This window comes from Malurus melanocephalus, unplaced genomic scaffold (assembly GCF_030028575.1).
Source record: "Malurus melanocephalus ecotype Western Australia unplaced genomic scaffold, MMel_1.1 scaffold_117, whole genome shotgun sequence".
Taxonomy (NCBI): Eukaryota; Metazoa; Chordata; class Aves; order Passeriformes; family Maluridae; genus Malurus; species Malurus melanocephalus.
Genome location: NW_026623349.1, coordinates 51,324 through 64,109, shown reverse-complemented (window position 1 = coordinate 64,109; position 12,786 = coordinate 51,324). Strand labels below are relative to the sequence as shown.

Below are 12,786 nucleotides of genomic sequence, written 5' to 3'. Positions count from 1 at the left end.
AAAAAAAAGAAAAAGGTCATCCTATTTCCCCAAATCTCTAGAAAGAGCACTTTAGTAGATATTTACAACTGATCACAATTCTCTCAAATTGCTACCTTTTATCTACAGTTGGAAGTAAAATTAAACATGTTTTAGTTTATTAATAATTTCCACTAGAATATTGCATTTTCTATTATCTACTGCTGAAACAGCATCAGCTTCTAAACAACAAGGGCTGCTCTTCCCTTCTGACAATGGGAACTTAGTGAAGACTGGTGTAAAGGCAATCAGAATGAGGCCCATGTCGAGAGGCAAATAAGAAAATGCACAGGAAATACTCACCAGAAGAATGCACAATTAAGTATTTCCTTTAGGTATCTGGATAGTTTTTCACCATTACAGAAAAGGTTATTTAAAAAGAAAAGAAAATTAAAGTTGTAATGGATAAGGGTTTTTTTTAATACTATCTATCATGGTGTCAGCAGGAAGGGAGATGTTTAATTGAGTTCCTAAAGCTCATCTTTCTTCTGAGTATCACATTGAGGAGATTACACCAAGATCCGCACTAGGATTACATTCCTGTAGCTATTTAAATACAGTTTATCACATACAAGTAAGTTCCTATAACCCCTCTCTCCTCTGCACACACCCAAGGAAGCTATGGCAACTCATGGATTTGTCAGATAATCAAAATGTAAATCTGATTATGGCATCACCCTTGGCAATTTCCTTTCAGGTTAGTTTTGTGGGATCTTCTTTCAATTAGTTTTAAATGTTATGAAATGGCATGTTCACACACAAAATAGAAAAATGTGCAAATAAACCTTCCATATCCACTACCGCATCTGAGTAAGATAAGAACACTGGAAGGTAAAGCATTGTTAATATATAGCAAAGGGATTTAATTACAAACAAGAACAGCTCAGCAATATTAGGCTCAGAAGGTCCAGTAACACACCCAGTCACAGCATGAGGTCAAGAAGAACCCTATGTCCATGTGTTCCCAGCTTCCCATACTTTGTCCACTCTGCTTCCATGTGCAAGAGACTGCTGCTCACACTCAGGTAAAGTAACAGGTTTTGCCTGTCAGTAGTGGCCTTTACTTTGATATTTCGCTTATTACATTGCCTTTTGACTRAATTATAGACCCTCAGCCAAGACACATCTTGCTTTCTAGCATCTCAGTTTCAATTCTCTTTTAGTCCAAAGTAYTAATTTATCTGTGTTCTTTCAGCTCCAAAACACTGGTTGTGCAGCCAAAAACAGAAATAACACTACAACTACTGTTTATTTCAGAGCATGTGGATTTTCTCCTTTTCTGCTGCTTTTTTTTTTTTTTGACTAGAGATGGACCACCCTGCTCTCATGGCACAGAACACTATTTACATTGCAATCCTTGACTGTGTAATACATCTGGCATTTTTGGGCAGGATTCCTGAGCTAGGGGCCAGAAGCCCTTAAGCAATGATTTAACAGGGGAAAAAAATCATACAACTTGAYTCAACAGTGCTCATTTCTATTTTGCTGTACTTAACTGATTTCTGACTGAAAAGCAGAAATGCATCATACTGGTAAACAAGAGAATACTGTTTCTTTTAATTTATCTTGCTGTTAATAAAAGAAGACTGTATTATGTCTAAAYTTGTAAGTTCAGGGACTGAGTTTCAGCTTCAGGTATATGGGTGTACAACACTGCACATGTGCTTGCACATGAGCAAAATACAGATGTTTCAAATACACAATGATTACTTGTATATTTGAAGCTRGAATTAAGTTCAGTACAATTCTCTAAAGAAACAGAACCTTTGCAGAAAAAGTCAGGTTATGGTTCTGTTCATTCCCTTACCTCTTATATATTTTGCTCAAGCACTAAAATAACTAAGTTTTCCAAAAGCAAGCAGAAGTTAAAGCCAAGACATGCATTCTAAAAACCAAAATTAAAATTCTCCATACATCAAAACATGTATATGGTCAGCAGTTTCCATAAAGAACTTTCTACCTCATGAAATTACTGCTGCCAAAATCTGAATGTTTATAGTAACTGAGGTGATAGTAAATGAAAATAACAGAGCAAAACCAAGAATAAGTAAATTGTATTTATAAATCTTAAACTAGGTTTACACAGTAAAAAAGGAGTCAAGAAAAATGTTTTATTTTTCAATTCTGAATTAAAAGTTACTCCTTTCAACTCCACTCCATCTATTTCTAGTGTACTGTACAGCAAAAAACTATTCCAAGTTGAAAGTCACTTGAATAACAGGAAGGRTGAATATAATTTATTATATACAGTATTCATCGGTCATATTGGGCACAATCTGAGTGGATAATAAAATAGCACAGATTATGTAAAACTGAAGCAAAAGATTTTCCCATTCTCCTTAAGCCATGGGCACAGAAATGAAGTGACCACTATTACACGGCATGCATTCTTAGCATGGAAATCATACCTTAAAGCACTGAGTTTTCTATCATGAGGCACCATCTTGGGAATCTGCCACTCCAGCAAAGCATCAACAGTAGAAATTTATATGGCTCCTTAAGCATTAATGAAAGTTGTGCATCTTTATTTTTCTGAACTCCAATAGGTGACTACCTTCTTAGTATAGAACTGTCATGCAGAACCTTAAGAGGTTTTACTGATTTCTTCAGGGTTTCCCAGGAAAAGTAACTCACAGCATAACTGGGGCAAGACTTCCTGCATACTTCAAGGCAGGAAAGATCAGAGAAATTAAAAGAACCAAAGGCATACTGAAGATAAATAAGAGTGACTGAGAAAATATATATAACWGTACAATGTATACAAAGAAGAACGAACTTCTTGGTAAAATTCTGCACTCCAGATTCTGCTTTTTTTGAAAAAGAGCAGCTAGAGCCATACATATATACACCATCATCTGCAGACAGAAAAAGCACTGTGCAAAGAACTAAACTTTATTCTACATACCAAAGAAAACACCTGAAAAGTAACAGCCCCACAARATCTATAACCAAAATGCTGTTTTAACCAATCAGAATAGTCTTTAAAAGCTAGCCGTGGGGCAAAGAACTCTACAAGCATGGTTTTACCTGAGTGCTTACAGGTTGAAGCAGGTAATTCACAGCTAAATTAAAAAGATAGTGTGTAACAATCCAAGAGTGTGAAAATGAGAACATGCTCCATTAGGCACCAAAAAGAAAGTAGTTGCACACACATTAAAACCAGCATCCTAGTGGACAGAGCTCCAACAGGTCATAGGGAGGTCAGTTATGAAGGAAAAATCCAAACGAAATATAAACATGGCATTGTGTAAACCAGACAAATCTCCCATAGCTTTGTCCAGCCAGCACTAATCTATGCATCAGCTGCGGTGCATAATCTAAACAAAGGGATCCGTCGGTTCATACATCTGGAAGYTGTCATATTTTGGAGACTCCTAACAGTTACGTGTAAGTGCAACATTCATTTGGATGCAACAGCCTTTAAATTTGTTGAGTGGTCAAGAACTGTGACGTGCATATGCTACATCTTATTATCACTTTTTGGGAAACCACCAAAAATGTTATGTAAACACAGGGCTTGGACCATCTCTTGCCACAAAAAAATAATGGATGAAAATGGATGGATTCAGGGTGAATAGTGAAGGTTTACCTTAATGCATTCTATGCTGAAAGCAAGCTTGARTACCCATGACTTTTAGACCTCATTAAAGTTCGTTTTTTTCTGAACCCACTACTGATGAAAAAAAAGGAAGCCAATTCTCTACAACACAAGRAAACAAACATGAAAACAGGCCACTTAGCAGGAGGCAAGAGCTGGTAGTAGTTGCCAAACCATTCAGCACCAAGTCCACATAGCACCACAACTTCAGCAGCAGCCAGCCCTGCATCTGAGTTAGCTCTTCTGCTTACCTATGCTTCCCCTGTTCCTGCTTAGCATAACAGCAGCATGGAGAACAACCATCAAGCAATGTTGCTTTTAACTATTCTATTTTACTCCAGGACTTCTGTCCAAAAATCTGCAAGCTCTCCAGAATTACCGAAATGCCTTCAAACCCTGTTCAAAAGAAGCAAATCCCCAGAGCACAAGATGACACTCAAAGTTCAGAAGAGGAAGACAATGGCATAGCCGAGGCACCACCCTGTTTAAATACACACTCCAACAGAGAAAGAAACAGAGCCTTCCAAACAATGTGGGGCACATTCTGGCAGGGACTTTGGCAACAGTGTTAGRTTTGGAAATAATAATGAAGATTAATTTTCTCCAGCTTTGAGTAAATTATATCCTCTGAAGTTTGAAAGGCACAAGGAACTCTGCAACAATGCCTTAGAGCTTAGAGGGGAGCTAAATTCTGCAGGAGTTTCTCTTCTTCCCTGCAGAGGTTACAYGCATAAGGCCTGATCACACTAAAGTCATCCCCAGTTCTGCCACTGCATTCAGCAAATTCAGGATTTCAGCCTTTACCTTTTCAATGACCAAAGAATAGTCATAGGCAACATATTCATTAAAGCGCTTACAAATAAAAGAGGATTTTTTAATGTACAAGGTTTTCAACAAGGAGAACCAACTCCAAGCAATGATGTGGACACCTGTCAAGATGGAAACTTAATACAGATCTCTAATGATTTTGAATCCAACAGCAGGCTCTTGAAAGATGACAGTCAAAAAATATCCATATAACTAAAACTAAAAGATMTTTTCTTAAAAACTTTCAATACACAGAAACAGAGGGAGCTCAAATTCAAAGGAACATAACACCCAATGCCCTGATGTTTTGTCTGCAAATATATAAAGCCTAAATATTAAAATTTGATGTTATTTTTCAAAACAGTAGCATGGACTAAAGCACTTTTGTGCTTTATTAGTAAACATTAAAATAAGCATGTTGCTCAGATGACCATCCTTCAGCTATCATGTGGAATGAAAGATACGTAATAAATAATCATACTTAAGTCAAACAAAACAGTGGCTTGGAAACGTTCTGTATAAACACTTCCCAATGAACTTTCAGTACATGCTGAGGAACACAACACAGTGTAAGACAGCAGTCAGGGATAAGTAAGTTCTTATGTCACCTGATTCACAGGAAACTAATAAATTTGGTGACATGATCGGAGACAATGTCTCTGACTGCCACAGAGCCTGCCAACACTCCACCACAGATTGAAGAGCAGAGTAACTTCTGATCTTCTGCCATCTATACCATGCCAATGTGGTGATGCAGGAGCAGGGACACTTAGAAAAGTACTGCTCTGCTGCCATCCACAAATGCACATGTTTGTGGGAGAAAGGAATTATACCAAACTGGTCAATTCCTGCAAACTGTACTCAAACCAAACATGCTACTTCAGCCCCTTCACATAAATTTGTCTCTTTGAAACAACAAATTCACTCAGATCTGTTCCTTTACTATTCTTTTCTGTTTCTCCGAAGAATAYTAGTGTAAAGTTAACTGGTGCCTTTAGGCAGAACTTAAGAACTTTTCCCTCCACCTGCACTTAATCTTACTGGGTTAAGAAAACTCAGTATCTATGGAAGTAATACTGGTTCCTGTATCATTCAAACACTTTCCTCATTTTCACTTCATTCTTAAGTTGCATGGGTAGATTAACATAATTAAGATGGGCACAATAAATACAATAGAGCAACCTGATTTTCATCCCTTAAGAGAGAAAGGAAACAATACTACACAYAGCTCAAATCTCAACTCAAAAAGTGGTTTCTGCTGTACACCCTCAGTCCTAACTCACTTAGAACACACTCACTTGGTTCATGAACTGAACTATGCAGCTACTGAGATATGCCCTTTAGGATGTCCTAACTATTTGTACCWTCCACCCTCTTCCTTCAAACTGGCATAATGAAGGGGCTCTGCATGTTAGAGTTCGGTTCAAGTTCCCAAAGCTTCACAAAGCTTTGTAAAGAGGGTTACTTATGGGGAGAATAGTTTGACTGAGCTACAGCTAATGCAAAAAGTGAAGAAAGCAAGAAAACAAGCACAGAACAGCATGTTCTTTGACCACTTAAGGAAGAAAACAAATGAAAAAAGTGAGGAGAAAAAAAATCCCAAAGCAATGATGACATGAAATGAATTATCACAGCACAAGACTAGACCATCTCCCCCATTATAAGCAGCTCCAATTAACATCATTTACAGCATTGCAGTAGCCAACTTTCAAGCTTCATTTAACTGAACCTTCTCTGGAGCCACAAAACTACCTTCTTTCAGAAGCAGAGGTTGTGAATTTACATGTGACTGCTGTTGACACACTGGGTCTTAGACTGCCCATTAAGAGTGGTAGCAAATAAACATAACCAGTTATGAGCATGATTTCTTTTCCATCCAGTACACTCTCTAGCTATGAATGAACGATTCTAAAAGCACATCTGTATCCAACAAAATTCAGTCACTGAGGAATTCAATGCAAAGCCTTTTTTTTTCCCCTCTGTGTGTACAATGTATAAAGATGCTAAACAGYCTCCACAACTCCAGGATGCATGGACACCCACATACAGCAGTTCAGCCAAGCTGAATTGGCTGTGAATAACAGAACTGCCATTAAAATGCCAGGCCAGAATCTGTCTGCCCCAGCAGACAACCCCCTCCAGCAGCAAGGTATGCACATGGATATGACAGATCAGTTTCATGTGCTGAGGACAAACAGGTATATGTTCCAGGCAAAGACTGCTGAGATCAAGTCTACAAGACAGGAATCTAGACGGAGCCACTGTGGGACACACAGTAATAACTGAAGTATTCTGAACAGCAGCCAGAGCAGGACTGTTTAAAAGAAACCCCAAGAAACAAAAAAGTTACTCTACAACGCTTAGCGCCAAGAACCAAACTGAGAGGAAAGCCACTTCAGTATAAGGAGGCTCAGAAGGCCAAGAATGCTAGCATATATTCTGAGGGAGGAAGACTACTACAGGAAATCTGAAAGAATGATGTTTTGGAGATATCTCTCTCTCTGAAAGTTTGCCTACCAGATGAGTTTCTAAACTTCTTATGTAAGTATTCCAGCTATAATAGCTGCAGGCTCAATCATTTCTCTTGGAATGSTCATGATCTTAAAACTTATTCAAAGTTCACTTCACTGTTTGTTAATTAATTGTGTTACCGTTTTAAAGCAACCATTTACTTCCAACAAAGTGCAGTGCTGTATTATGTTCCACGGTATTCAGAAACACACCATATAAAATCTGTCTCTTAAAGTAAATACTGCCAACTTAYTTAGCAGTAACAACTGTAAAAAGCTTCAGCAGCAAATCAAAACTGTTATTTGAAATATATTTCAAGTAACTATGAACCTACACAGCACATACGACATAGTCCAGGGATCAGGCCCAGCCAGACTGCAGTTGTGAAAGGCATGTGCTGCTTGACCAATCTTGTCTCCTTCTATGACTTCGTGGATGAGGGAAAGGCTATGGCTACTATCTACCTAAACTATAATAATGCCTGTAACATTATTTCCTACAACATTGTCCTGGAGACACTGGCTGCTCATGGCTTGGGCAGGTGCTCTGTATGCTGGGTTAAAAACCGGCAGGATGGCCAGGCCCAGAAAAAATTATATCCAATTGATGGCCAGTCACTGGTGGGGCTCACCAAGTCTCAGTAATTGGACCAGTCTTGTCTGGTATCTTTATCAATTATTTGGACGAGGGGTTCAAGGTCCACTCAGCTCCCAGAGGACACCAAGTTGGGTGGCAGTGTCAATCTGCAGAAGGGTAGGAAAGCTGTGCAGAAGGATCTGGACAGGCTGGATTGATGTGCCAAGGCCAATGGTGTGGGGTTCAACAACAAAGTGCTGGGTCCTGCCCTTGGGTCACATGCAGGACTAYAGGCTGCAGGAAGGGAGCCTGGAAAGCTGCCCTAGGAAAAGGACTGGGGGTGCTGAACAAGAGCTAGTGTAGCCAAGAGGGCCAATGGGCATCCTGATTTGTATCAGCAATAGTGTGGCCAGCAGGACCAAGGCAGTGATTGTCCCCCTGYACTCAGCACCGGTGCGGCTGCACCTCGAAAGCTGTGTTCAGTTCTGGGCTCATCACTACAAGGACACTGAAGTGCTGGACAGAGTTCTGAGAAGGGGAACAGAGCACAAGTGCTATGAGGAGCAGCTGAGGGAGCTGGGGTAATTTAGCCTGGAGAAAAGGATACTTGAAGTGACCTTTATCCTCTCTASAACTATCTGAAAGGAGAGTGTAGGCAACAAGTGGTAGGATGGGAAGTAATGGTCTCAAGTTGCTCCAGGGGAGGTTTAGATTGGGTAGTAAGAAACAGAGAGAGTTGTCAAGCATTAAACACAGGCTGGCCTGAATAACCATCCCTAGAGGTATTTAAAAGGTGGGTAGATGTGACATTTAAGGACACCATTCAGAGGTGAACACAATGRTGCTGGGTTAGCAGCTGGACTTGATATTTTGAATCCTTTTGAACTGAAGCAATTCTATGATKCTATATTTGGCCAGCATTGTCCAGTTCATGCAAATGCTCAGTGAACAAAATGTAAAAGGTAAAAGATWAAGTCAGACAGCTATCCTAACAGGACAATTCTGCCACTGCTTCTGCTCTAAGAAACCTTAATCTAAAGAGTCCCTTAATATATCAACCTCAATGGAGCATACTTTAAAACTTAGGACTAGCTGCATATAATTGTGGAAAAAGAACTTTGGGGCTGCTTTGCACTTCTACATAGTATGGAAAACACTTCCTAAGTTCTTCCTATCTCTTTCGGTCTCTATTCCATCCCAAACTCTCAATCTGCCCTGCTGTCTGTAGTTTAGCAACAAAAATATGCAATTGCCATCTGTTTGGTTTATTTAYACAAGACCCTGGTTCATGAGCAGTGTTTACAGAGCCTCTACCAGAAAATATATTTTAGCAACCTCTTTTCTGTAGATGGTCATGTAGTGCTAGGATAGGAAACCTAAAGTTAACTTCAATCCAGAATATTTTATTTCATCTTAATCTGCCAGCCTTTGCTGTTGGTTTTGAAACACAAGGGTTTCTAAATGCAGTTTTAATTTTTTTAAAATTTTATATGAAAACTAAACTAAATAAATATGAAAATACCTAGGTCAGCTCTCTCAAACCAGTTGCATTATCAATTCATCTTGGCCATAAAAGCCTCAGAGAATAGTTTCCACTAAATTCCCCACCCCTTCCATATAACAATAATAACACGAGAGGCCAGTTCAGCAACTGAACAAGGCAACTGTTTTGAAAGCCTACTTTTTCTTTGAGAACCGCTTTCTAACTACCAGGCCTGTCACTGAGGCATCATCACCAAGTAGTTTCTTGGTATTACTAGGCTACAAAAACAGGTGGCATTGATTGAATAGGATCACCATTCCAAGCAAGTGAACACCAGTAACATCAGGATAATAAATGTCAGCAGAGCATGCTGGATGGAGCTGCAATCACATATTAATTTACCTAACACAAAAAAGCAGAGAAAAAATACCTAAGAGCAAAAATTGACAAAAGAAACCTCTTCACAACAACCTCCAGCTGAGAAGAAAAATTAAAAGCGAAGGAAAACAAGAATCAGTCATTTTTATTATTATTTAAGGGACGGTATTTAGTGACCAGTACAAGCTCTGACTGCACATCTCTGCATGTAGATAGGACCCAGCACTGCCTTGCTCTGCTTCTYAGCAGATCTGCTGGCAGCAGATCTCATCATATTTTGAGCTCCTGGACTACACTACATGGACCGAAAAAGGGTCATTATTTCCCACAAAAGAAAAACCAACACTCACTAAATGACCCGAGAATCCCATCCTGACCCCAATACGGCTGTCATCAGCAAGGGCAGATTTCGATCCCATACRCTCTAATACACCTCGGGCAGGACAGACCACCTTCAGAACAAGCATAGACTTTATTTGCACTCAGCACTAGCTTTTTCCCATATACACGTACAGAGAGCTATTTAGTAATGATTATTTATGCAGCCTCCCATATTAACTTTTATAAGCCAAATTGTGCTGCAAGCTACTTTGACATAAACCTAGAGCAGTAATTGCTGCAGAAAAGGAACTCTGTTTCCACGTCGACCCAGCAGCCAACGGGGGAAGGTGATGCTAAATACACAGTATTTTTCCCCCAGGAAAGAAAAAAAAAAAAAAGAAAATAAAGAAAAAACTAAAACCCCACCAAGAACACACCTAAACCTCAAACCCGCGGCAGCCTGGAGCCATGCCTCTCAGCGCGGGGTGCCCCGCCCGGCTGGCTGCCCCACTCAGGGCTCCGCTTTGCCTTGGCTGCCTTTCTTTCGGGTTTTTTGGTGGCTTTTTTTTTTTCTCCTCGTTCTCTCTCTCCTTTTTCTTTTCTTTTCTTTTTTTTTTTTTTTTCGTTGAGCCCCGCGCTCCCCCCCAGCTGAAAGCTGTCCAAGCCCAGGACCACACACAGGCTCCCGCCCCGCCGCGCCGCCCGCCCCCTCCCCCGCCGCAGCCGCGCGCACTCCCAAAATGGCGGAGGGGGTGTCTTCCGGCAGCGCGGCCGCTTCCCACCGCCGGCGGGGACGCGGAGACCCGTCGCCCGCAGCCTGCTCGCACTGCGAGGCGGGACAGAGGCGAGGGCACGGGTGGCGGGGAACGCGGCAGTCCCGGCGGTCCGCCGCCGAGTGCACGGCCTGGCCGCCGCGGCCCCCCGCGGGCGGACAAGTGGTACGCGCCGCCTGAGGGTGCGCGCCCCAGCGCAGCGCCCGCCTCCCGCCGCGACAACCGCCCGCCTTCCCCGCCGGCGGCCGCGCCTCCCGGGCATGCGGAGCGGCCCTGGGCAGCTCTGCTCGGCCGGCCAGGCACGGCAACAGAAAACAGGGGTACCCCCCCGGACTTACCTTCCACCCACAGCTCCTCCACGTTGGTCTCGAGATTAGCTGCCCTTAATCCTACAGCGAAAGCCCCAAATATCAGGAGGCCGACAACCAAAAACTTCCCGCAGTTTTTCTGAATGTAACAGCCCAGTTTAAACAACAGTCTCTGAAACTTTGCTCGCAGCCACAGCGGCGCTTTCCGTCCCGTCGCCTTCCCCTGCAAAGCAAGAAGAGGTCAGTAGTTGGGCTGCGGCAGCCGCCAGGAATGGGGGGAGCCCCCCAGCCCTCCCTCGAGCGGGATAGCTCGTGTCCCTCCGGCGCAGTCCCCGGCGGAAAGAAGGAGCGCCGTGAGCTGCTCAAGCAGGGCCCTTTGCCCCGCGACCTTGCCGAGCAGTCGCCCTCGAGCACACACAGAGGGACAAGATGTACCTGCTGGCAGCCATCCTTCCCCCAGACCAGCACGCGCGTTTGGGGGTGACAACACTGCGTCGACCCCTGGGCCCTAGCCTGTGCTACCCACCACTACACCCTTCCCGTCACCTAGGCACCGCCACCAGCTCAGGCTGCAAAGCATTTGCGCTGGCGAGACCCATGGCTTCAGGGAAGAAGGAGCCACTTCTCATGAACCTCAAAAACCACAAGAAAGAAAAGTCCCTTTTCATGTTCTCCTTGGAACCCCAGAGTGGTTGGGAAGGAGAGGAAGAGGAGATTGTGTGACAGATAGTTARTGGGTAGCAGTGGCCGTTTCCCCCATTCCCAGCTCCTAGCTTGGTGCTGAGGCAGGACCCACGTGGTGAGCAGCGCTGTAAGATCTGCAGTAATTCATTTCCATAGAGTTTGGAGACGCTGTGTGATCTGAATTAGGAAGTAGAGCAGCCATCTGTAAGTTACGACAATATTTGTGAACGGAAGAGGGCAGCCACATGGATTTTTTTTTTCCTCCTCCTTTCCCTCTTCTTACAAAGCCTAGAAATCCGCTCCCTGAAGTGAAACCATCCCTGCAGCAAGGCAGCTTTTGGATACTGTTTACTTTGAACATTTTTTGGCCGGCGGAGATTGGCGGCCGGGGCCGTCCCCCCGCCCCGCCCGGGCCGGCACCTCCAGCCCTCTGCGGAGACCGGCGCSGCAGGGTTAAGGTGGCAATTTGTTTGCGGCCCTCGCTCCCCCTCCGGCCGCCGGGCAAGAGAGGAAACCGCTGCCTTCTTTGCTGGGGGACCCCGCTCTCCGAGGGCAGTCGCCGTCTCGGCGCTCGGCGGAAAACTTCACAAAAGCCCAACTTCTGCCAAGAAACCGGCCGGCCGGTTTCTCTCCCGTTCCGGCCGMGACCGGGTGTTGCCGAGGTCGCAGGGCGCTACGAGGAGATGGAGAAGCAGAAAGGAAGCAGAGGGGGAGAGGGAGACCGGGCCTGGGGCTAGCCATGGGGAGGCCGGGACCGAGCAGTCTGTTTCGGGAAGTTTAAGAGGAGAAGTGCTCCGTAGCAAGTTTAAGAGGAGAAGTGCTCCGTAGCACAGGCACGCACCAGGGCAGGCACAGGGGAGCAGGAAGGGAAGGAGGGCACTCTCTCCCGCACTGAAGAGTCACAGACGTCCCTCTCTTTTTCCCAGCATTTTATTGGTGGCCGTTTCGTTTCCATCTCCTCCTTCTACCCCCGCGAGAAAACACACCACCTCCCTCCTCCTCCCCCGCGGAAAAAGCAGCACTACCACTAGCGTGTATCTCTGGAAAAAAGAGTGAGAGATTGAATGCACCTTTGAAATCTGCTCCAAGGCGAAAGCCGCATCGCAGTAGCTTGGCCGCTGCAGATACTCCCGGTCGGGCGCCGCGGCGCGCCGATTCCCTCCAGTCCTTCGCCGCCTCCCGCCGCCGTTTCTTGCCGCCCGGCCGGGGTGGCCTCCGCCGCCCGCGCCGCTGCTGGTCTCCGGCTCCGACGCGTTACCGGCCGAGGCCATGTTGCCGCCGCCGGCGGGACGGGCGAGCTGCCGCTGGCGCTGCCGCGGCGGGGCCCGG

The 12,786-nt window shown here is 44.3% G+C and overlaps 1 protein-coding gene across 2 annotated transcripts in view; it reads right to left on the bottom strand.

Moving 5' to 3' along the window:
- Positions 1 to 12,786, bottom strand: part of PTCH1 (patched 1) — a 73,378-nt gene that overhangs the window by 54,569 nt on the left and 6,023 nt on the right. Inside the window, exons 1-2 of one of the 2 annotated variants that reach the window (XM_057369978.1) lie at positions 12,528 to 12,779; positions 10,804 to 10,996 (exon numbers count right to left, since the gene is read on the bottom strand). In XM_057369978.1, the coding sequence (XP_057225961.1) occupies positions 10,804 to 10,996; positions 12,528 to 12,728 (394 nt within the window). In that variant the 5' untranslated portion in view covers positions 12,729 to 12,779. Of the gene's footprint in view, positions 1 to 10,803; positions 10,997 to 12,527; positions 12,780 to 12,786 lie in introns of those variants that run through there. The other variant, XM_057369979.1, reaches the window with a different exon arrangement.